The sequence below is a fragment of the Camelus ferus genome, chromosome 3, assembly GCF_009834535.1.
Source record: "Camelus ferus isolate YT-003-E chromosome 3, BCGSAC_Cfer_1.0, whole genome shotgun sequence".
NCBI lineage: Eukaryota > Metazoa > Chordata > Mammalia > Artiodactyla > Camelidae > Camelus > Camelus ferus.
In genome coordinates this window covers 75,765,758-75,792,360 of record NC_045698.1, presented here as the reverse complement: position 1 = coordinate 75,792,360, position 26,603 = coordinate 75,765,758, and the positions used below count along the sequence as shown (strand labels likewise).

The following is a 26,603-nucleotide window of genomic DNA, read 5'->3' as shown; positions in this document are numbered from 1 at the left end:
TAGATAATGCAATTGTCAGTCTTTAAACAGTAATTTCATTGAGCCAAACCAGATTTTGGAATTCTAAAGACGTTAAGTTAGATGTTCATCTTCACAAAAACATTTTTTATTCCTTCATTTTCTACCATAGGATCTATAAACATTTAAAATAAATCCTGAGTGACTGGTAATGAGCTGCCTGAAGATGGCTAATATTAAATAAAACTATAAAAACTTAAATGAAAGGAGCCCGTGCCCAACTAATTTATGAGAAAGGGAATTTTTAACACTAACACATTCTCAACAGTTAAAAAAAAGTGTAACATGTGACAGTTTGAAACTTACATCTTCATTTATTACTGATTCCTGCCGAAGGAAAATATTCCTCTAGTCCTTTCAAAAGAAGACATAATTAAGAATCAGTCATGGGCATTATTGAATATAAATAGGAAAATTCAGAAAATTGCTGTTTCCTGAATAAAAGTTGCTTAAATATCGTGGAATTTTTTGTTAGCTTTTTTTTTTATATTAGGACATATTCAGTTCAACCTAAATCTAAATCCTAGGACATCTTCAATGAAAGTTAAATATAAAGCCTTTTTTGTGTTTTACTTAACTCAAATTTTGTTCTATAGAAACTTTTTGCTGACTTCAAGGAGAATTTAGATTATGCACAGAGAAATGAAATTCTGACTTATTGAAACATCTATATTACTTTAACTGATTGCTTGATTTCTTCCTAAGTAAATATTATCAATGATTATGAGGTTCTGTAGAAAGTATACAAATTTAAAATAAAAATTGTATCATTAAATTTTTTAAATTTCAAGACTGATCTCCTTCATGCCTAATTGTTTATTTCAATGAAATTTCTTGATATAATATTTAAAATCCTTTGGGAAGTTGCATTTATTTCTTTTAAAGCTTGTTTTTATTTAATAAGAATAATGTAATACTAGCCAAAGAAAATAAAGATACATTTTAACTTTTGTTTAATAATACATTACTTTTTCTCTCATCTAATTCTTATTCAACTGGTTCTTTTTGCTTTTCTATACACAGGCCGAGATAAATGACCCAACTGATCCTTTCACAAGTTACAGGACAAAAGATTTATCAAGTGTAGGGGGTGAAAATTTCTCCAAATACATAGGATGGAGAATTGCCAACGTGCTCTCCAAACTCTTCTTCCCCTCCCCTGATGCCTGTGTCCTTCCTCTGGAAAAACCATTGAGAAAACGGGACCCGATGAAATATCTGAATAAAAAGCAGGATTCCACGAAGAAGCGAGTTCTACGTTTTACTATAAGGTAAAAGTGAAGCACTATTCACTTTTTTTTTGTACATATGTATTTTTATTGAAGTATAGTCAGGTCACAATTTTGTGTCAATTTCTGGTTTACAGCACAACGCTTCAGTCACACATGAACATATATATATATTCATTTTCACCATAAGTTACTACAAGATATTGAATTCCCCATGCTATATAGTTTGAACTTGTTGTTCATATATTTTATGTATATTAGTAACTATGAATCTCAAACTCCCAACTAATCCCTTCTCACCACCTCCTCCCTGGTAACCATAAGTTTTGTTTCCTATGTCTGTGAGTCTGTTTCTGTTTTGTGAATAAGTTTGTCTTTTTTTTTTTTTTTTTATTAGCTTAGATTCCACATATAAGTGATACCGTATGGTATTTTTCTTTCTCTTTCTGGCTTACTTCACTTAAAATGACAATCTCCAGGTCCATGCATGTTGCTGCAATTGGCATTATTTTACTCTCTCTTTATGGCTGAATAGTATTCCATTGTATAAATATACCACAGCTTCTTTATCCATTCATGTGTCGATGGACATTTAGGTTGTTTCCATGTCTTGGCTATTGTAAATAGTGCTGCTATGAACATTTGGGTGTATGTATATTTTTGAATTAAGGTTCCCTCTGAATATAGGCCCAGGAATGGGATTGCTGGATCATAAGGTAAGTCTATTTTTAGTTTTTTCAGGAATCTCCATACTGTTTTCCATAACGTATGTAACAAACGTAGCTGCAGCAAACTACATTCCCACCAACAGTGTAGGAGGTTCCCCTTTTCCCCACAACCTCTCCAGCATTTATTGTTTGTGAACTTTTGAATGATGGCCATTCTGACTGTTGTGAGATATACCTATTGTAGCTTTGATTTGCATTTCTGTGATAATTAGCAATAACGAGCATGTTTTCATGTGCCTATTGGCCATTTGTATGTCTTCATTGGAGAATTGCCTGTTTAGGCCTACTGCCCATTTTTGGATTAGGTTGTTTGTCTTTTTCTTATTAAGTTGTATGAGGTGTTCACATATTCTGGAAAACTGCCCTTGTCAGTCTCATCTTTTGCAAATATTTCCTCCCATTCCATATGGTTTGTTTTGCTTATGGTTTCCTTTGCTGTGCAAAGCTTATAAGCTTAATTAGGTTCCATTTGTTTATTTGTGCTTTTTTTATGGATATATATTTATATTGAAGTATAATCAATTTACAATGTTGTGTCAATTTCTGGTGTACAGCACAGTGCTTCAATCACACATGAACATACATCTATTTGTTTTCATATTCTTTTTCACCATGTTACTACAATATATTGAATATACTTCCCTGTGCTATACAGTATAAGCTTGTTGCTGATCTATTTTATAGATATATATGTAAGTTAATATCTGTGAATCTCAATATCCCAATTTATCCCTTCCTTCCCCCTTTCCCCCTGGTAACCATAAGTTTGTTTTGTATGTGTCTGAATCTGCTTCTGTTTTGTAAATAAGTTTGACTTTTTTTTAAGATTCCACATATGAATGATATCATATGGTATTTTTCCTTCTCTTTCTGGCTTACTTCACTTAGAATGAGAATCTCCGGGTCCATCCATGTTATGGCACATGGCATTATTTTATTCTCTTTTATTGCTGAGTAGTATTCTCTTGTATAAATATACCATAGCTTCTTTATCCAGTCATCTGTCATTGGATTTAGGTTGTTTCCATGTTTTGGCTATTGTAAATAGTGCTGCTATGAACATTTGGGTGTATGTATATTTTTGAATTAAGATTCCCTCTGGATATATGCCCAGGAGTGGGATTGCTGGATCATAAGGTAAGTCTGTTTTTAGTTTTTTCAGGAATCTCCATACTGTTTTCCGTAAGGTAGGTAACGAATGTAGCTGCAGCAAACTACATTCCCACCAATAGGGCAGGAGGGTCCCTTTTACCCACAACCTCTCCAACATTTATCGTTTGTGGACTTTTGAATGATGGCCATTCTGACTGTTGGGAGATGGACCTCATTGTAGCTTTGATTTGCATTTCTGTGATAATTAGCAATAGTGAGTGTGTTTTCATATGCCTATTGGCTACTTGTATGTCTTGATTGGAGAATTGCTTATTGAGGGTTACTGCCCATTTTTGGATTGGGTTGTTTGTTTTTTCTAATTAAGTTGTATGAGATGTTTACATATTCTGGAAATTAAGCCCTTGTCAGTCTCTTTTGCAAATATTTTCTCCCATTCCACAGGTTGCCATTTGCTTTGCTTATGGTTTCTTTTGCATGCAAAAGCTTATGTTTAATTTGGTCCTATTTCTTTATTTGTGCTCTTTTATTAATATATTTATATTGAAGTATAGTCAATGTATAATATTGTGTCAGTTTCTTGTGTACAGCAGAATGCTTCAGTCACACATGAACATAAATATATTTGTTTTCATATTCGTCTTCACCATGTTACTACAATATATTGCATATACTTCCTTGTGGTACACAGTATAAACTTGTTTATCCATTTTATACATATATATATATATTAGTTAATATCTGCAAATCTCAACATCTCAATTTATCTCTTCCTTCCACCTTTCCCTGTGGTAACTATAAGTTTGTTTTCTATGTTTGTGAGTCTGCTTCTGTTTTGTTCATAAGTTCGTTTGGTTTTTTTTTAGATTCCACATATGAGTGATATCATATATTATTCTTTTTTCTCTTTCTGGCTTACTTCACTTAGAATGAGAATCTCCAGGTCCATCCTTGTTGCTGCAAATGGCATTATTCTCTTTTATGGCTGAGTAGTATTCCATTGTATAAATATACTACAGCTTCTTTATCCATTCATGTGTCAGTGGACATTTAGCTTGTTTCCATGTCTTGCCTATTGTAAATAGTGCTGCTATAAACATTGGGGTGTATGCATATTTTTGAATTAAGGTTCCCTCTGGATATATGCCAAGGAATGGGATTGCTGGATCACAAGGTAAGTCTATTTTTAGTCTTTTCAGGAATCTCCATACTGTCTTCCATAATGTATGTAATGAATATAGCTGGTGAAACGTAGTTTTCACCAACAGTGTAGGAGGTTTCCCTTTTCCCAACAACCTCTCTGGCATTTATTGTTTGTGAACTTTTGAATGATGGCCATTCTGACTTGTGAGATGTACCTCATTGTAGCTTTGATTTGCATTTCTGTGATAATTAGCGATAATGAGTATTTTTTCATGTGCCTATTGGCCACTTGTATGTCTTCATTGGAGAATTGTGTTTTTAGCTTTACTGCCCATTTTTGTATTGGGTTGTTTGTTTTTTTCTTACTAAGTTGTATGAGATGTTTATATATTCTGGAAATTAAGCCCTTTGTGGGTCTCTTCTTTTGCAAATATTTTCTCCCATTCCGCAGGTTGCCATTTGTTTTGCTTATGGTTTCATTAGCTCTTCAGAAGCTTGTAAGTTTAATTAGGTCCCATTTATTTATTTGTGCATTTATTTCTATAGCTTGGGTAGACTGCCCTAAGAGAACTTTGCTGAGGTTTATCTCAGATAATGTATGCCTATGTTTTCTTTTAAGAGGTTTATAGTCTGATATTTAAGTCTTTAAGCCATTTTGAGTTCATTTTTGTGTATGGTGTGATGGAGTATTCTAACTTCATTCATTTACATGCAGCTGTCCAGTTATCCCAATACCATTTGTTGAGGAGACTGTCATTAATGCATTGTATGTTCTTGCTTCCTTTGTCAAATATTAATTGACCAAAAGTTTGTGGGTTTATTTCTGGGCTGTCTGTTCTGTTTCATTGATTCATATGTATATTTTTGTATGAACACCATGCTGTTTTGAGTCCTGTAGCTCTGTAGTATTGTCTGAAGTCTAGGAGGGTTATCCCTCCAGCTTCATCCTTTTTCTTCAATATTGCTTTGGCAATTCTGGGTCTTTGTTTTTCCATACAAATTTTAGGATTATTTGTTCCAGTTCTGTGATAAGTATCCTGGGTAATTTGGTAGGGATCACATTAAATCTGTAGCTTTCTTTGTGTAGTATGGCCATTTTAACAATAATAATTCTCCAGTCCAAAAGCATGGAATATCTTTCCATTTTTTTAAGTCATCTTTAATTTCTTTGGTCAATGTTTTGTAGTTTTCCATGTATAACACTTTCACTTCCTTGGTCAGGTTTATTGATAGTATTTTATTGTTTTGGATACAACTTTAAAAAATGATTGTTTCTTTTCTTTTCTTTTCTGATATTTCAGTGTTATTGCAAAAATATGCAGCTGATTTCTGTGTGTTAATCTTGCATCCTGCTACCTTGCCAAATTCTTTTTTCACTTCTAGTAGTACTTGTGTGGAGCCTGTAGGGTTTTCTATATATAATATCATGATATCTACATATAAGACAATTTTCCTCTTTTCTTCCAATTTGGATCCCTTTTATTTCTTTTTCTTGTTCAATTTCTATGCCTAGGGCCTACAATACTTTATTGAATAAAAGTGGTGAGAGTGGGCATCCTTATCTTGTTCCAGATTTTAGCAGGAAGGTTTTCAACTTTTCACCATTGAGTATTATGCTGGCTTATCTTCATTATAAATAATTTTTATTATGTTGAGATATGTTTCATATGTACCCACTTTGTTTAGAGTTTTTTTTACCTTAAATGGGTGTTGAAGTTTATCAAATGCTTTTTCTGCATCTATTGATTGATATGATCATGTGATATTTGTCCTTTCTCTTGTTGATGTGTTTTATCATGTTGATTGATTTGTGTATGTTGAAGCATTCTTGTGTCCCTGGGATGAATCCAACTTGATCATGGTGTATGATCTTTTTTATGTGTTTTTTGATTATGTTTGCTAATATTTTGTTGAGGATTTTTGCATCTGTCTTCATCAACAATATTGGCCTGTAGTTTTCTTTTCTGATAGTGTCTTTATCTAGCTTTGGTATCAGAGTGGTGGTGGCTTCATACAATGAGTTTGGGAGTATTGCCTCCTCTTCTGTCTGTTGGAAGAGTTTGAGAAGGATTGGTATGAGCTTTTCTTTGTATATTTGATAGAATTCCCCAGTGAAGCCATGTGGTCCTGGACTTTTGTTTGCAGGGAGGTTTTTTATTGCTAATTCTATTTTATTTCTAGCAATTGGTCCATTCATATCTGTTTCTTCTTGATTCAGTTTTGGTGTACTGTATGTTTGTAGAAACTTGTCCATTTTTTCCAAGTTGTCCAATTTATTGCCATATAGTTGTTCAATTAGTTTCTCTTTTTTTTAATTTAAATTTTGGCTCTACCACCCTCTAGATACTTTATCATGAGGAAGTATTCCCTTTTCAGAAAGTTTCTTCATGCTTAAAATAGGTATTATTACATAATACAAATTATTGTTTAAGTAAATGAAAGCCTCTGTCTCATACTGACTTACATTAGCCTAGTTTACTCCCTTCTCTCCCTATAATTATTGCTTGTGTATCCTTCCAGAGTGTATAAAACATAAATATAAGAAATTATAAGTCTGTTTTTAATTTTCTCTCCATGTCACAGTATGGTTTGTGGATTTGTTTTCATCTGTTTAAAAAGGTCTTTTAATTTTAAGATTAAAATGTTGTCACATTTCTCCTAGTAGTTTTAATGATTCATTTTGAACATATTAGTCACTGGTCCATTTGAAATTCTTTTTGGTGTGTAGTGTGAGGTGTCAATCCAGATGGCTATTCAGTTTTTCCAACAATATTTGTTAAATCATCTATTTTCCTTCAACATTTTAACTGATTTTAAATGTTATCTTTATAAAACACTAAATGCCCATTTCTTTTTCTTTTTCTATGTACTAGAATAATTTCAGTACTTCAGAATTATCTATCTTTTAAGCTTTGGTGGAAATTCCTCTTAAACCATCAGTACCTTATGGCTCTTCTATGGGTAGTTCTTTGTCAGATTCTCCTATTTTATATGGCTCTTCAAAAGGCTGCTGTTCAGCCATAATGTGCATGTACAGCTAGGTTCAGTTCTTATTCTTTGAGGCCCCTGCCATAAGAGTCTCTGGAGTGTCTGTCCTGAATATCAGTCCCTTTAGATCTTCCTCTCTCTCTCTTTTTAAATTGAAGCATGGTTGATTTACAGTGTGGTGTTTGTCTCTGGTGTACAGTGTAGTGATTCAAGTATACATTTGTATATATTCTTTTTCATTATAAGTTATTATAAGATACTGAATATCATTCCCTGTGCTATACAGTAGGACCTTATTATTTATCTGTTTTGTACATAGTAGTTTATATCTGCTGATTCCAAACTTCTAATTTATCCCTCCTCTACCCCTTCCCCTTGGGTTACCTATGTTTGTTTTCTATTTATGAGTCTGTTTCTGTTTTGTATATAAGTTCATTTGTGTCATTATTTTTCCAGATTCAACATATAAGTGATATCATATATTTGTCTTCTTCTGTCTGACTTACTTCTTTTAGTATGATAATCTCTTGATTTATCCATGCTGTTGCAAATGGCACTACTTCATTTTTTTTCACGGCTGAGAAGTATTCCATTGTATAAATACACCACAACTTCTTTATCCAGTTGTCTGTCAGTGGACATTTAGGTTGCTTCCATGATTTGGCTATTGGCTGCTATTAACATTGGGGTGCATGTATCTTTTTGAATTAGGGTTTTCTCTGGGTATATGCCTAGGAGTGGGATTGCTGGATCATATGGTAAATCTGTTTTTAGTTTTTTAATGAATCTCCACACTGTTTCCCATACATCTTTTTAATTCAATTTTAACAAATTATGCTTTCTTCAGTATTAGGTATTTTATCCCATTTTTCAAAATTTATTTGGCCATTGTTCAACAAAATCGTGTCCTAAGATTCCTTTCATTCTCTGTTTCTGTGGTTACTTCCCCGTTTAACCAATTCTTACTTTGTGTGTTTGCATTTTGTCCCTTTTTTTCTCCTTAATTAGTTTATTTGGTATTTAATCTATTTTATGTTTTTTTTTTTTTCCAATGAACCAGCTTTTGGATTCTAACTCGTGTATTTTTGTTCCTGTGTCTGTGAGTCTGTTACTTCTTTTCTTCCATCTGTTTTGTGGTTCATTTTCTATTTTCTTGAAGAAAACAGTAAATTATTTGGGAAATTTTCTTAGTATTTGCCTAAATCATTGTTTGAGTTCCATAATCATGTGACTGTTGCTGCCCAAAGGCAGACTTTACTGTAGGTGTAGTAATTGGGTGGGACAAGGCCGGGAGGCAGGCTTTCCTCTTCTGTACACAAATAGTTAAGAGAAAAGAAGACACATATTGAGATGAGTTTTAATATAAGTTTAAGCATTTTTTCCAAGAATTTAAAAACCAGTGAAGAAAATATATATATTTGAGGTTAAGAAACATGAAGAATACACTTTAGTAGTCTCCTGTGCAGTCCAGAAATAAATATTATTAAAAATATTCTTCAGCATATATCATAAATACTTACAAAATTGCAATATGTTCAAGGTACAATGAAAAGGCCAGCTTTAAGTGTTAGGGGTTTTGAGATTTGCTTTTGAATCCCCAATGTCTTCTGTACCTTCTCAAGGACCACAGGCACCAAAGAAAAATTAACCTGGGACCACAGGGAGGACACTGTACAAGTGTGCTTTGGTTTCTCATCATGGTCAGTTAAAGGAAAAATAGTGAAAAAGAAACTAGAAAAATAGAAGAAACTGGGTATTGGCAAAAGGAGATGAAAGTAGCAGCAGGGGAAAATGTAAATAGTCAAAAGGCAGGTGGGGATGAATGGTGCCCCCTGGGACAAAGAAAGGAAAGACCAAGGAGGATAAAGACAAGGAGAAATAGCAGAGCAGAGAAATGAAAGTTAGGAGCAGAAAGAAAGATAAGAGATCAAAAGGAACGGGAGAAGGTGTAAGTAAGGGGAGAGACATGCTGAGAATGGGAAGTACACATGGACGGGGTTTGGGGATGGGGGAGAGAATATATGGGTCAGAGAAGGAGACAAAAGAGGCGTGGGTGCGGTTAAGACCCATAGAGTCCTGTAGGCTTTGAAGGATTCGTAAATGAGACCTCTCATCAGAGCCTACCGTTCATTACGTAAATGAGTATCATTCATCACTGATGTTTGAAAAAATGTTATCTCCTTATCCGTTTTTTCCATAGCTCATTACAGTGTCTGGAAATTACACTGAGAGTCTCTGGTTCTAACGAGAGAGCAGCTGCAACACAGCAGCCTGAGCTCCCTCTAGCAGAAGCCCCTCAGGGTAGCACAGGGTACCTCTCACAGGGTACCTCTCCCATTGCATCCTGCATGCTGTGATGCATGGGCACAGTGCCCCCCGGAGTTGTGCATATTGCCAGCTCCAGTCATGGATGAACTAATCTTTGGGTACAACAGACATGAGTGGAGTAGGGCTATAGGTCAGTGACATCAAGACTGAGGCTAGTTCAGGCCTGCTTGAACAGTCCCTACTGTCTATTAGGTGTAACAGACAGACCAGCTTTGAAAAAAGTTGTTGAGGAACAAGTTTAACCCTAAGCTATGCACTGAAAAAATGGCTGTGGCTCACTGAACATTAACTGTGGGAAATGTTGTTTCTCCCATTTGCTTGATTCTCCATCTAGTTACCAGTCCTGTAGCCCATCCCTTTTGGCATTTCTCCACCTCCTCCCACTTCCAGGTCCACAGAGTGGAATTAATGCAATTAATGAATATTTGAGTATGTTGAAGTCCTATAGTTAAAGCGCAAAGACATAATTTAAAGCCGACAGTCTGCCTCACCTTTTCCCACCTTTTAAAGATCTTCTTGAGTTAGGGTCATATCAGCAGTTCCTCATCAAGTATTCCTAGAAATCTCCATTTTATGTTGTCCAAATAGCAATGCGTAAGATGGCAAGCAGGCAAACATTTAAGGACTCCTATGGAAGACAGGGCACATTTAAGAGGTAAAAAGACAAGAAGTTTAAGATAATATGTTTCTTTATTGCCTTGGGGCACTAAAACATACTTATTTCCATGTGAAAATCTGAAAATTTACTAGTAAGGAGAAAATTGGAGCTTCTTTATTGATGAAGCATCTGCTACATCTCATGATCTATAATTTTTTTCCCAAAATATTTTTCCTCACTTGTGTTTTTAGCCTATAAAATTCTTTGAAATCAGGAGTTCTTTCTTTTATATGTTTAGAAACATATATTTTGCTCTGAATGACTTGCAGATTTGACTTCTTTCCTTTATAAATTTTTTCAAAAGATAATTCATTACTTTGCTTCTGTGTATTGAATTTCTGGGGTTTTGCTTTAAGTGAGGGAGACATACTGTTGGATACATGCTCCTTTTTGCCTCTCAGCATTTTTTTTTAAATGAAAAAATCATTATGTTTCTTTACTATATCATAAAAGCTGCAACCAAAAAACCAGGCACAGAATACTTCTTCAAAGTACAGTTTTATCCTTTTCTCTGTCAGTAAGACTATCTTAAATTTACCTTAAGGCTGAGAATTCAGAACTCTAAATATCGAATTTTCAGAAACCAGTTGCCACATCTGTACTTCTTGGCTTCTGGGGTTTTCTTGTAAGTGTATTTTCTAAGCTTATGCCTTGAATTTCTAAAAACTCATACACAACTAATTATTTGCACACATATAAAGACTAGGGGAATATTAACTTAAAACTTTATCTCTGATTAGGATTAATTTGCTCAAAAAAATGCTATGTCAGAAAACTTGGTTTATAAGGCCAGCGCCTAGAAGAGAGTGCAGGTAAACTATGAGAATGGACAGAGAACATCTGTTGCCATTCAGGCAGGACGTTTCACATAGCTGACTTCATAAACAGGGTGATTGTCCTGAAGGCTACTGCATCTCCTCTGCAGCCTCCTTTACAAAAGGAGCAAATTCCAAGGTAGTGGAACTAGGAGTAGCTACCATTTACTAAATGGAGACAAGATGGGAAAAGGTAGGCACCACATTCCATGAGATAAGGCTTTACTGGAGAGACTAATGGTGAGCAGAAAGAGGCATGTGGTCTCCATTTCTCGTTATCTCATTGAGAGGAATGCTGAAATCTGAGGAAGCAATTAGATAGTAAACTGGGGTTTGCATTTTGAGGGACGACACACTGCCTGACTGCTATTCAACCTTCTTGTAATGTAAGGGTGAAAACTGCCTTCTCAAGGAAGAAATAAACATTTTGAGCTCAGTTGCCAAGTCATCTGAGGTTGAGCAGCAGCTGGATGGGGAAGCTAGAAATAAATGCCAGATGCTCAGGACTTGGAGCCCTTGGGACGTTCCTACTAGTTGTAGTCAGAGGCCACTGGGCTCCTTGGAGAGTTGGGTTTACAAAATGGGAGACTCTTCGGACTCCTAGTTCTAGCCAGCAGGTTGCCAGGCAAGTCAAGATGAATCTCCAGTGTTTGTCACCCTGCATGAGTGCATTTTATAAACAAGCACTACACTTAGATGTAGATGTGATTATTTTATCAACTTTATAGATTTTATGTATCTATAAAATCTGCCTTTTGTAGATCTTAATACTGACAGGTTCGGTAATTTGCCAAAGAGTTGACAGCCATTAAGTGCTAGTGTTTGAACTTGAATGCATTCTGACTCCAGAGTCTGCTGTGCTGATTTCTTTCCTCTCATGTGAACTTCATCTGATGGCTCAGCCTTGAGCAGTTGTTAAAAAACTTATCTTCAAGTCATAAAGAACAGGTTTTTTTTTTTATAAGTATTATTTTCAATTTTTGTATCTTGATTTTGATTAAGAAACATTTTTTTTTTCCTGAGCCCTGTATCTCTCTAGTTAGTATTGGAAATCTATATCAAGGAAGAGGCACTTTGCATTTAGTATGATTTTGGCTAAAGCCAATGGAGCAAAAAAATATAATATATAACATATATATTTAAATATACATATATAATACAGAAAATATATGGCTAATATATAAATAGATGTATATATTACATATAAAATACACATATTATATGTTATATGTGTGCATGTGTATATTTAGAAAGAGAAATTTTAAAAAGGAGAGTTCCAAAGGATTCTTAAATAAAATGCCTTAAACACACCTATTTGTTCTGTTTCATGCAGGAAAAAAAGTTCATGCCTCCTTTACAGAATATCAAGTATGTTTATCTTATAGCTTTTTTGTCTGATTGATTTAGAGTAAGTGACTTAACTTCTTTGAGCCTTAGGCTAATCTTTAAAAATGTAAAAGTCGTACATCCCTCTCAGTCCTGAGGTTAGAGTCAAAAAATATAGGTAAGGAGCCTGGACATGTTAGTTCCTTTTCCTTTTGTTCTATAATTTAGTAGATTTTCTAAAATATTTATTTTCTTCACAGTATAATATTTATTTCTTAACTTAATAAAGTTGTGATAAATAATAAGTGGAAAATTTACATTTTTGTGCCCCATCTTTTCCTTTTTTGTTTTAAGTCATGATTGCTACTAGCAGCATTTCAAAGAGAACATACACTTTCATGATGATTTCCTTCTTAGTTATGTTTTCTTCCCTTCTTGTTTCTAGTTACTGAATTAGAATGCAATTCAGTCCTGGTTCTATGTCACACATGCATTTCGAGGGTGTGGTGTCCTGACCCATTATGGAAGAGTAAAGCTTGGAATGTTGATTGTTAACATGGCTGATCATAATTTTCACTTGAAGAGAGAGAGAAAACCTGATTGAATTTTCAGAGATGGGCTCCTATTTTTGGAACCTTTGTGCAATATTTTATTATTAAACTGTTGGTTAGATAATCATTGGTTAGATCAGTCATTTAACGTGTTAAAACTTCTAGAGGTTGAAGTGGTACTGGAAGTGAAGTCCAATTGCCAGTGAGAGAACTGTGCTTAATATACACCCACCTCCAGTACGCAACTTAGTTTATGTGTGATCAGTCCCCATCTTTCTTAATATTGTCTCCTCTCCTCTCCTGCCTTTCCAGTGGAGTCTTGGTCTGAACAGGAATTTTAGGTATCATCAACGGGGCCATAGCTTAAGCTGCCACTTTCACTGCAGTGGCTTTATGCTTATAAGACAGGTGTCTGGCTTCAACACAATCATGAACCCTAGGAGTTCTCTACTCACAGTAAATAACATGATGCAGAATCTTAAAAATGGCACAGGTTTTAAAATGAATGGAGTGAGATGTAAAAACGTTCTATGTTTCGAATACAGATCAACTAGAATCAGAATGACAGCTCTATGGGAAGGCAAAAGTTGTACAACAGAAAACAAAAACAAAATCTCCATTTTTTTGTGTGTTTTGTATTTCATATTCACTTTGCTTTTTCAAAGAAAAGAGCAATGTTGTTTGGCTTGTGATGAAATGCACTTGCAGTGGTTGACAAGTGTTTATTACCTGCCTTAATTAGAATGTAAACTGGATATGACATTAATCAAATTGAAATCGTCTCCCCGCTTTCTAGGTTCTCAGAAAATATGAAGTCAATCAGTTAAAGGGCTTAATCTCTCCCTATTTCTAAATGTCCCCTTGATAGGATCAAGTACTTGATCAGGCGAATGAATCTGAAAACCTTAGTACCCAGGGCAGGTGCTTTATGTCCACCTGTCAGAGCAAATGTTGCTCCCCAACTAACCAGGCCTTCCTGGGCTGTCTCTTGGTATGGATTTAAAAGGTAGAGAGAAAACAACTCCTAGTACAGGCAGTGTATTCCTTCAGTAAGCATTAACTATACGCCTCTCTTTGCAGGCACTGTGTTAGGCACAAGGAATACAAAGACAAGTAAACCATGCTTAAAAGGGTAATTAACTATCTCTTGCTCTAAACTGCTGCTTGTGCCCCCAGAATATCAATTTTCCACCATGAAGACGTTTGGGGCTCCACACCCATAGTTTTCTGTTTCTTCATATATTCATTTATTCAATACAATTTAATGCCTGACCTATTTTAGGCATTTAATAAATGATTATTGAATAACTAATGCTAAGCAGAGGGGCACAGGGTGTGCAAAGCTCCCCCTGGTGCAATAAATCATGAAACATTTGAGGAGCTACGAGAATAGTGCTGTAGCTGGGTCACTTCCCACAGGGGAATGAAGCTGGAGAATTGGTCAGAGTTTTCAACTTTATCTTAGAAGCCACAAGAAGGCATTGAATGTGTGTTATGTGGTGGAGTGAGGAGTGGTGATTGTGTGTGGTATGTGTTGGAGGTTGTGATATGATCATGGTTGTGATGAACCTTGGGTAGGTCACTTAACTGCTCAAAATCTTAAATGTCTTTGTCTATAAAATGGGGTAATGATGGCAGTTTTCTTGTTGGGTGCTTATGAGAAATCAATGAAGCAGTCAACTAAAAGTACTTATGGTACCTGGCACAGAGTAAGCACAAAGGTGTTTATTATTATTGTATTAATAAACATATGGTAGTATAATTATACATGTTATATAATAAATATGTTGCTGTATTATTGATCAATATAATACTTTAATTATTATTATATATCATGATTTTCACTGTTGCCATCGCTGACTTCGTTCTGTTGGGAAAGCACATAGAATGCAATTGCAATATAGATGTGCAAGATTGGCAGCAATAGAAATGGAAAGGAGGCAGATGGATTTGCGTAAGATTTAGAAGGAAAAGCAATAGAATTTGTTGATGATTAGACTGGAGACAGTGACAAGAGGTGTGGGGAGGAAAATGTCTTTTCCAGGTTGAGCAATTTGTCAGAGTGGTGCGATTCACTGACACATGGAGTGATCAGGGAGAATAAGGTGTGGTTGGGGGTAGGGGCAGATGCTGAATTTGAAGTAGTGCTGTGAGTTCTTTAAGTGGAGAGGTCAAGTAGGCAGTGAGTTTCACAGCTGTGTTATTCAGGAACAAAGTCTAGGCTCAGTCACTGAATGAGAGTGATGACTAATGTCATGGGCATAAGCAACACTGCTTTGGTAAAGCACTTCACATGAGAAGAGAGGCAGACCTGGGGTGGAATTTTGAGGAATACCACCATTATTTTCTGGAAGGAAAAGGGTGATAGCAAAATAAACAGCAAACCAAACCTCAGGTATAGCCAGGGAGGTTGGAGAAAATCCAGAATTTAGAACAACTTGAGAAAAATCTATGAAAAATTGTGATATACTAATTACTATATAGTATACTTAAAAAAATTTTGAGTATATGGAGCTGTTGATTTCAAGGATCGACTAAGGGAGAATTTCCAAAATAATGTACCCACGCAGTGACAGAGTCTCCCTCTTTGAGAACCTCTGAGCAGCACTTTCTGCTCACTACACAATCAGTGTAAGTGAGGCGAGAAGAGAACTGCGGAGTTGTCGATATATGATGTAACTTCCAAAGACCTTGCAGTCCCCACCTAATGAAAAAAAAAGTGAAGTGCCAAACCAATGCACGGAGCTTTCTAAGCTCGTAGAGAAGGTGCAGCGGTCAGGAAGGGCAGTAATACAGTCTATAATATGTGTATCTGTGTACACACAGCAGAAATGGATTTCTGTCTGCTGATGAAATATTTGCATGTATCAAAATACCAAGAAATTATGAAGGTAGATTACCACTTGGAAGAAAATCTTAGTGGACTTTCTGTTTACTTCATAGGCTTATAGGCTTTTTCAAATTTTTGTGTCTTTCCAATTTTTTTTTAAAGATAAGATGTGTTAATGCTATACTTACGTCATTAGCAACAGCACAGTGTGTCTTTTCTCTCGGTTTATCCAGTAAACAATGCTCAAAGATACACAATTAGGAGATTCAGTTCTCCCCATAAACTTTTAGGTCCCACATTTCATGTCCTCCGTTTTCACTGGAGAAGGTGAAACTCAGCCCAAACAAGTTAACCAGACTGTGAAAGTGTTCATGCCAAGGACTGCAGTGAAATCAGAGGCCTCCGAATAGGCCCCTGCTGTCCTGCAGTGTGGGACCCCCGGTGGGGAGAGCCAGGGGCGTGACTGCAAGGAGGGCGTGATGCAGGATTCAATCAGGAGAATGAGAGATGGTGCCATGAATGTGTGAAAACTGTGTGACACATCTGTTGCATGCATGTCTTCATTATCTCCAAACTGCCTTACTGCTACGTTTGTAGAATTCCTGCCTTTGTTTATAAATTGGGTGTGTGCTGCATATGTTTTTCTTCCCTAAACTTAATTTTCACCTTATAAATTCCCTTTCCGTTTCTTTTTTCTTTCATCTTCCACTTCCTTCTTAAAAGGGTACATCTATAGCCAACACTAATCATGTCTCCTATCTTTAATAAATTGTCAGATCCATTTGTCATTCCAAACAGCTCCCACGTTGAAGCCAGCTCTGTCACTGTAATATAAGATCAGTAATTGCTAAGCATCCATCATACCTGAAGTGATAACGTCATTAAATTCTCTGCTATAGTTCACTAACCTGAGTCTTGTCGAACTAGAACTAATGTCGGATGGTCCCCTTTCTGTTTCTATTTTTTTGTTTTTTCCTTAACTACATCAAGCTAGTTAAAGGAAAAAGCCTATCTTTAACATTGCAATTTTACTAAACCATTTATACAAGCAAACCAGTATTGTCACCCAGCTGGCTGACAGATCAACCACCATAGTGACATCTAGCATGGAGAGCTTGTGATAAGTGAATCATAGGAAAAAAAAATGTCGCATGTAATACTTTCACCAGCTTCTTTTCTTGCTGAACTATAAATAGCACAGGTGGCAGCCAGCAGTGAGGTTCAGGAGCCCCCCACTAAAGGCCAAGCATTTAGAAAAGATTTGACATACTCATCCTCACAAATTCCCAAATGCCTCTGGGTCTTTCTCTTATAATGTTCACCCTCTGTTCACAGATAAAATATGGGAAGGACAGTAAACAGTGAATTCCATTTGGCACTCAGACAGCGCACCTGACAGCACCAGATCTGGTTTGGAGAGAGGAGCTGGGACGGGACACATGGGCTCAGACAGGGTCATTCATCCCCCCTGGGAACAAGGTCCAGCGCCTCTTTTTAAATATCTGCATCATATTGGCCTCTGAGGCATTTTAGTCACATGTGATTTGGATTAACCCAGGCTGCCTGCTTCCCAGCTTTATTTTCAGCATCTCAGTGGATCACAGCAGGGGCGGTGCAGGTGGAGGAGGTGCGGGAGCAGCAGCAGAAGCAGCTGAATGGGCCTGGGCGTCTTGAGTCTACCAGCAAGGCGCTCTGCTTCCTTTCAGAAGCTCCCAACACTTCTCAGTTCCCCCCAGCTGTCCTCAGTCATCACAGAGCACTTTGCTGTCACACAGACGTCTAAACACAGCTAGCCAAAAGATCAACCACATGTTAAGCATACTGATATCGAGCAGGGAGAGAGGATGTGACAAGTGCATGCAGAGAAAAGAAAAAGTCGAATAAAATTGTACACAAGTTCCCTCTTCCCCCTTTCCTGCTCCATTCAAACTACTCTATTGATAATCCCAACGTCAGGAAAATCTCTAAATTCGTGATGCTAGATTATCCGTCGGCACTGGCCCAGATTGGAATGGTGAGCAGTAGTGTTACTGTAAAACCTTTCACTCCTGCTCAGGAAGCAGTCCCTTTAGCCTTCTGTTTCCGAGTTTGGTTGCCACTAGGGCAGACATACTCAGGAGTAAAAGTGATAGGCCCGCACTGGAAGATATGAAAGAGCAGCATATAATTATTTGGGGGGAGGATATACAGACAGAACACTCTATGTTTAGGTAAGAATATACTTAAAGAAACGGAAGCGCTAAAAGAGCTCTCAAGAAGGCACTTTCGTTCTCTCCTTTCGACAGTCAGGGATGCCTCTAACCTAACGGTGACTCGGGTTGTTGGAAATGGAGATTGTTCTGTGTTCACGTGCTCTGTTGCTGAGCAAGCCTCACTGTCAGAAAGCCGTTCCATATCTCTCCCTTTTAATTGTGGCTCTATGTTACTGCATGAATGAGAACTGGACAAGAGGGCGGTGACTTTGATTGACGCTGACGGCCAAAGTGGGCAGTTCAGACCCCTGAACTTCCCTTTAGGACATGAATGATCCTGTTTGCTGTCTTGGTGAGTCACAACAGAGGGGTAACCCGCATACTTTCCCTCCAGTGTGTGGACAGTCACCCTTAATACTGCTTTCTTAGACCACTTGTGTTTAGATTCTATCGGCAACTAAAATGATGAGGGGTAAAACTGATCATAAAATATATTATTATTTTCAAGTTTAAGTCGATATTTTAAAGAACTAGGCAGCAATCTGAGGGAAAAACAGGCTTGTACCGGAACCAAAACCACCACCACCACAACAATATAAGGTTGGTGAGAAAAAATCGGTCAATTTAATATCCACTGGTGTCTGTAAGGTGTGATAGAAAGTGCACTTCTAGTCCTTTTGTGTAACTGGGACCACCACAAGTTACTATGGTTGGCACTGTTTTGGGAGGAAACAAGTTACCATCAGGGAGTCACTGAGGGTGAAACCAGCCCAGGACAAAAAGCATCTTCTGTATTTTAATGATAAGGACAGTCAAGTCTGATCTGATCATGCAAGTAGGCAGCATTGTCGCACCAAGCGGGTCTTTCCACCTCTCATTTTTGGGTTCCTCATTATCACTTCCCTCCCCCTGCTCAAACACTTTAGTGGAATAACAAAGAGAATGGTTTTTCGGTAATTATGTGACTCTAAGCATGCCTGTTCGAGAGCATCTGGGTGTACCACAGACCTATTGTTTCTTCCATATTTGAAAAGCTTCCATAGTTTTCATAGAGAGAATTTTCAATTCTAATGGTTGAAACAGACTCTTTTCTAAGGGCACATGGACAGAAAGTGACTAAAATTTTCTTAAGTTTCTTGAGGTAAAATCTATGGAAATTCTTGAATGAAAATTAGTGCCTACTCATATTTATGTGGCAGTTTTTCTATTGTCTTCGATGGTACAGCTGTGTTCTCCCCTACCCCGGCATCAACATCTCTTTTTGAAAGTCCAGCATTTTAAACTTACAAGGAAGCATTTTTCCTCTGCTCAAAAATCTGTATTAAAATGTGCTCTATTTTTTTTTTTTTTTCTGATTGGTCTTCTGTAGCTCTGCATCTCAAAGTAAAGTTTTAATAGAGGATAGTAAACTGTCCATATAAGATGAAAACTAGTTTAAAAGTCCACAACAATTAAAATGGCACCATCTAAAGTCACTTTTATATCTTGCCTTGTGAAAGAGTATAGGCAGAGGGCGCGGTGAGCGCAAAACCCAGAGAAAGGAAAGGACTCACCAGGTGTGGTAACTAAAGGTGGTCAGTGTGGCTGCAGAGTAGTGAGTTCGGGGACAGTGGGAGGAGGTGAAGTTGTCATTGAGGCCAGACCTTACAGGGCTGTAAGTCCAGATAAGGAATTCCAGTTTTATTCTAGTGCAAAGGAGAGTCATTGGAAGGTTTTAACCAGAGGAGTAACAAAGCCAGTTTACTCTGAGAACAGATTATGGTCTGAAGGTGAAGGCTGAATCAAACTGACATTTCTCCTGCTCCTTTTATCTTCTTTTCAAGGTTTATAACTGGTCTTGAAAACGACTTAGGTTTATACTCAATGTCTATTGAAAATTCCATTGTTGGGACCTATTCCTCCCAATCACTGACTAGGATTTCAGTTTGCATGTATAGCTGTATTATTCGGCTATGGTGTCAGCCCCTGGTGACTGCAGAAATTCGCTGGTAAACCATTTCTGGCCTGATGAGGGCAACATTTGATCAATTCATTCAGTGGAATTGGAATAACGATAAGAATAGAATAGTATTTATGAAACGATCTGATATTTTTAAATTATGATAAACCTGAAAGGTCAGACTCTGGAAATTGGTCTTTAATTTTAGGTATTTTGCTTTAATGTAGATATTTGCATGCATTTAATTTGTTTAAAAATCATACATGTACACACTCTGTAGGGAGTTTATAGCAAAAGCAAAATAAAACACACATATATATACATACATACAAACCAAAAAAATTGGAAATAATTTACATCCTAGACCCTTTTATGTGTTTCCACCTGTGATGCTCGCCATGCTGACAGTGACATTACATCGTGCACTGCTGTGGCAGTCATCTCTTCTGTATCACATTTCAAGCAATAAGCAAGGAAAATTCCTATTTTGATAGTGATTTCACTTCTAAAGGTTATTTTATATTATACTTTTTATACTTCAGCTCTCAGACTATTCTACTAGCTGTAGAATAATTCAGTACACCTCTGTTAAAAACAGAACTGAATTAAACAAAATTTACTTCCCTACAACAGTCTCGGTGCAGATTAGACCTAAGCCAGTTGGTTAAATATGGTAGCTCTCTTTTCCCATCCTGATGGTGCTCATTTCCCACAACCACCTCTTAGGTATTTTGTTAGCTCCAACAAGTGATTTTTGAGATGTTAGTTTACAATGTCTTATGGGGCTTTTTCTTTCCAACACTTACTGAAAATTTCATGGAGGCCCCAAAGCTATTGACCCTACAGAATGAATTTTTAATGGGGAAAATTCCAGGAATAGAGCCAAGTCATGAGGGGCTGTTTGGGATCTGGAAGGCCTTTCTTTCCCTAAATTACATCCACCATGAGAATTCCTGTGCTACATTCATCCTAAGGCTACACCTGCCTGAAATAAACTTCTCTCTTGAAAGTTATCCTATAACTTTGTAATGGAGGCACTCAAAAGTTTTTGTCCTTGATTATACTTAAAATGTCTTCATAATTCCCTCTTCAGGGTTCTGTAACATCGCAAGGATAAAGGAGTACGTGGTTAATTATACTAAGACTAATTAGTATTTACATTCTGCTTTTCTCTCGCAATACCTTTACAAACAGAAGCTAATTAATTAGATGTCAATATTTTATCTTCAAAGAGTTTAATGCTTTAATTATGATTTATTTTTAGCTCAAGTGCTTCTTCAGCATTTTTATTTGAGGCAGCAGAGGACAACAGAAGGTAGTTACTTTTCTGTTCCATTGTAAGCAAGTAAAAGGTGTTTGGGGTGACTTATCACACCCATTTGTGCATTTGAGACCCTGGAAACAGTGGGAAGAATGTCTCCTTCTTTAGGGGGAATTAAGTAGGGTACAATGAGTAAATTTATTCCAGAAATAAAATGCATATTTCTATAAAACAGATGAAGAAAGATTTGCAAACAAAGCACACATTCCATATCTTGCATTTTGACCAGTTGATAAGGATTTAGAAAAGTGGTCAAAGTTGTTTGCACTGTGAAAGAACTATTTATATGTCTACAAATCCTTACATTGTCACAGCATCATTACCTGGAAGTTTCAGCTCCGCATGTGGCCTTTTCAGCCCCTTGATGGGGCTTGAGTCTGCTGTCCTCAAGGTTAAATATAGTTTGTACTCGCCTACCCTTTGTCCTTCGAAGTACTCTTTGTGCCTATTTGGTGTCATAATCCCCTAGTTGTTGCGTTTTTCTTAGATTATTGTCTATTTTCTCTTTTATTTTTCCTTCCTTCTATTTACTTTGTCTTTTTTTTTTTTTTAGCCTTTTAAGGTGGAAACTTCGATCCTTGATTTTAAAAACTCTTTTCCAAGAAATGTCTTAAAAGCTACAAATTTCCTCTATATTTGTGTTTGAGATGAGGTGTTACGTTTTTATTATAACTTACTGCAAAGTATTTTCTTCTTGTTCTTGTGATTTCTTCTTTGAATCATGGGTATTTAGAACTATGCTTTTTAATTTCCAAATATGTGGAGAGTTTATAACTATCATTTTTATTCATATAAAATTTAATTCCATTGTTAACAGAGGTCACACTTTGTAAAATTTAAATTTTTAAAAATTTAATGAGACTTGGTTGAGCACTTGATCCATATTAGAGAATGCTCCAGGTGCTCTTGAAACTAGTAGAAATTTTGCAGTTGTGTGTAGTGTTCTATAAATGACAAATTTGGTCAAAGACGTTAGTAATATAATTAGAATCTTCCTTTTCTTTACTAAATTTTTTCACTATCTTTTTAGTTCTATCTATTGAGAGAGGGGTGTAAAAACCTCCAAGTATACTTGATGATTTGGCTATATCACCATTTTATTGTAAAAGTTTGCTTTATGTTGATTAAATCTCCTGTTAAGCATACACACATTTATCATTTTCATGTTTCCTGAGGAATTGACCCTTTTAATATTATGAAATATCCCTCTTTACTTCTGGTTAATTACCCTTGTCTGAAAATCTACACTGATATTATTATATCACATTATTTTCTTTTAGTGCTTACCTTTTTCATGATTTATGTGTCTGTATTTTCCCTACTCTTTTCCTTTTACCTTATCTGTTTTTTAACTTAAAATATATCTCTCATATACAACATATGGTTAGGTCCTTTTTAAAAAAAATTCTAGTTCAACATTCTTTTTCTTTTAATTGGAATCTTTCATCCATTTAAGTTTAATGTAGGAGGGAGGGTATAGCTCAGTGGTAGAGTGCATGCTTAGCATGCACGAGGTCCTGGGTTCAATCCCCAGTACCTCCATTAAAAATAAATTAACCTAATTACCTTCCCTACAAAGGTAAAACAAAAAAATAAAATAAAAACATTTAAAAAACTACATAAAAAATAAATTTAATGTAAAATATTGATATAGTTAGATTTAAAGCTACAAATTTTTCTATTTGTTTCTTATGTGCTACATCTTGCCCTCCCCTTCTCTGGTCTTCCTTTCCTGCCTTATTTTGGGTTAATGACATATGTTTTATTATTCCACTTTATACCATCTATTGGCCTTTTTGGGTCTCACTCCTATTTTATTTCACATTATTTAATGGTTGTTTAAGGTATAATATGCCTCTTCAGTGTATCGGTGTCTCAGTACTGTACCACTTCATATAGAATGGAAGGACATTGTAGAGGCCCTGGATTCTGGCAACTTCCTCTGAAGAGTTTGTTTGTTTGTTTGTTTGTTTATGGGGGGGTTAATTAGGTCTATTTATTTATTTTTACAGGAGTTACTGGGGATTGAACCCAGGACCTTGTGCATGCTAAGCATATGCTCTACCACTTGAGCTATACCCTCCCCCCTAAGAGTTTTTATTTTTGTATACAGTTCGTACGTCATCCAAGTACTGGAGAGAGGTTTATGTACAGCTTTTCTGGTTTTGTCCTTTATGGTACCCTGTTCCTGGCATTTCCTCTGTTATTTTCCAGCCACTCTGGAGCCTCAAACTCCATCCTCTGACACCTAAAGCAATACACCCAAAGGTTTCTGCTTGAGCATTAGCTATTCTGAATCTGGGAAGACTGGAGTGTGCCCTTAAGAGAAGCCTCATGATGTTTTGGTCACCCAGTTGCATTCCTCTTCTTTCAAAAGTTGAACTCCCTTCAGTTTGCCTACTTTTGGTTGCTCTCTAGTGCCTATAAATCATTGGTTTTTAAGTTTTATCCAGTTTGTCACCTTTGGGAGAGTAATTCAAATTAAACTACTGCCTTATTCCCAATACTGGAATTGGAAAAATGATTATTTTTTTTGAATATTAAGTCTCCCTTATGAAAACAGCTGAAGTAGGTTCTGAGCCACATAAGGCTTAGCAAGTCATATGATCTTGATATGCACAAACTCTGTGCTGTGAGATGATCACCCTTTTTTTTTTTTTTTTAAATCAGTTCCATCATTGGCTTCTTTATTCTTATGTTGAATCAGATGATGTGGCTACAGGGAATAGTTTATTGAGTAAAACAGACATTATTGTTTTCTTCTTGCTTTAATATGAAATTCATTTGATAAGATTAGGGAGTATAAAAGCTTCCAGATGTGGGTATACCTTATTTTATTTATACCCTACATAATTTCCCATGCTTATTTCAAGAGTCTTTAACTTAGGTTTCATAAAATAGATACATTTAAATTGTTGTTAAACACCAAAAGTACCCACTCTTCACTTATTTTCTAACTGTCCTTTGTTCTTATTGCCTCCACTGTGACTTATATGACTCTGTATCCAGGGGTTGCATACTCAACAAAGTAACGCCTGCAGGCCTAGGAAAATAACATAAATATGTAAAGCAGGCCAGCATGCAGAAACATTAGAGACCTTGAGAGAATGAAGCAGACTGAGGAAAGCATGCATTATCTAAAACAACCTTACAGGCTGTTATGATACAGGGATCCATGGGCCAGTGTTGCCAGATCTTTCACGTCTAAGAGAAGTTGAAAACATGAATTTGTATATAAAACTTCCTGATTATTAAAATATCCTTCAGGTCAAGTCAAACATGTTTGATTAGTGTCTTAGTTTGGGCTGCTATGACAGAATACCATAGAGACTGGGTGGCTTAAACAACAAACATTTATTTCTCTTGATTCTGGAAGCTGGAAAGCCCAAGATCCAGGTGCTGGAAGATTCGATGACTAGTGAGGGCCTGCTTCCTGCTTCGTAGCCAGCCGGGTTCTCACTGTGTCCCACGTGGCAGAAAGGACCAGGCCTCTTGCTAAGAGAACACATCCCATTCATGAGGGCTCTGCCCTTGTGATCTAACCACCTCTCGAAGGTCCATCTGCAAATTCCATCCCCTTGGGGATTTCAACATGTGAATTTTGGGAGGACACACACATGCAGTCCATAGCAATGAGTGTGCACAGCGCTTGTGTCTTTAATTGCTTGCTTGTTTCCACGATTGGCTCTTCTTACATTTGCTTATTCTCCCTCACTCACTTGGAACGCTCCCCCAGGCAAGTCTACCCAGATCCCATTTTCTTATGCTCAATTCATGTTTCATGTCCACACAAAGCTGCTGAGTCTTCCAGTCGCCACTGTTCATCTTCCCCTTATATGAAGTCTATATGTTTATAGTCTTAGGAAACATTTTATGACTTAATTTTACTACCTTTGTACACTGGGAGTTGTGCTTCAGTTCCCAATGTCTTTCCTTTGTTTATTCTTTAGGTTTTCAATTTTATTTTATCAATTTATTGTTGGTGTTGATACATAAGATTTTTTTCTTATTTTTTATTCTTTTTAATTTTCAATTTTGTATACAATTTTTAAAGGTTACTTTCCATTTATAGTTATTACAAAATATTGGCTATATTCCCCATATTGTACAATACATCCTTGAGCCTGTCTTTTACCCAATAGTTTGTACCTCCCAGTCTCCCACCCCTGGTAACCACAGACAGGACAGAAGACAGACTGAGTCTGTGAGTCTGCTTCTTTTTTTTTTTTTTTTGTTATATTCACTAGTTTGTTGTATTTTTTAGATTTCACATATAAGTGATATTATATAGTATTTGTCTTTATCTGACTTACCTCACTTAGCATAATGCCTTCCAAGTCCATTCATGTTGCTGCAAATGGCAAGTTTTCATTTTTTTATGGCTGAGTAGTAGTCCACTGTGTGTGTGTGTGTGTGTGTGTGTTACATATATATATCCCATCTGCTTTATCCATTCATCTGTTGATGGACACTTAGGTTGCTTCTGTATTTTGGCAATGATACATAAGCTTTTTAAAAGTGTGAGGGAAAGTGAAATTGTAGGAGGATTATTGATTTGGAGGACCTCAGAGAGATATCCAGTCCAAATCCTTTTATTTGATAGATGAGGAAACTAAGGCCCTGTGAGGTAAAAATGATCAATCAGAAAGCTAATGGCCAGATCTCAGGAATCCAAACTTACATGTTTCTCTTTCCACCAAAGATACTACACTCAATAGATTTAGGACAAGCTACTTCTCTATTCAGTATCAAAAGATGCATTTTTTTCTGTTTCTTCCTCTGTGTTCTTTCTTTTTCTTAGGGTGGCTGAGTGACATAGAATCATATTCTTTAGAGCCAAACAGATAAAAATATCTTTTCTCTGAAATTGGGATTATCTGATGGCTTCATCCAATCACTTAAATTTGGAAATGGGGAATATTATGTCAGCCTCTTTTGTTCATGAGATTTTGATTTTATAGTCATCTATTTTCCCTATGAGCCTGATGGACAAGAAGGTATCCTGGTTGTGAAAGAACAGAATTTATCCTATAATATGAACTACCTATTCTTTCATCAATTCTTAAGTGGAATTAAATTTTATTAAGAACATTATAGCACTGCTATAATAGACATATATTCTACTCCAGTATACATTTGCCTTTTGAACATAGTCATTATACCACATGATGGCATCCTAAATCAATTTCTAAAAGTGTAACACTTAAGTAAAAACCTAAAGCTTTGCATATATGAAACTTGCTTGTACACTTGTCTAATCCAAAACTCTAGATGAGTAACAATATTAATAAGTGCAATTCATTAAAATTATTTGCACCTTCTTTGTTCAGAGCCTGATACAAAAAAGTAGCTCTTTTTAATGAAATAAAACTGCATTCACTATCATTTTGAATTGCTAAAGAGCTTAAATATTGTATACTATAGGTA

The 26,603-nt window shown here is 36.3% G+C and overlaps 1 protein-coding gene across 1 annotated transcript in view; it reads left to right on the top strand.

Moving 5' to 3' along the window:
• TMEM232 (transmembrane protein 232) overlaps nt 1-26,603 on the top strand; it is a 197,190-nt gene that overhangs the window by 100,679 nt on the left and 69,908 nt on the right. The window contains exon 13 of the mRNA XM_032476482.1: nt 1,042-1,289. Coding sequence (XP_032332373.1) covers nt 1,042-1,289 — 248 coding nt within the window. The remainder of the gene's footprint in view (nt 1-1,041; nt 1,290-26,603) is intronic.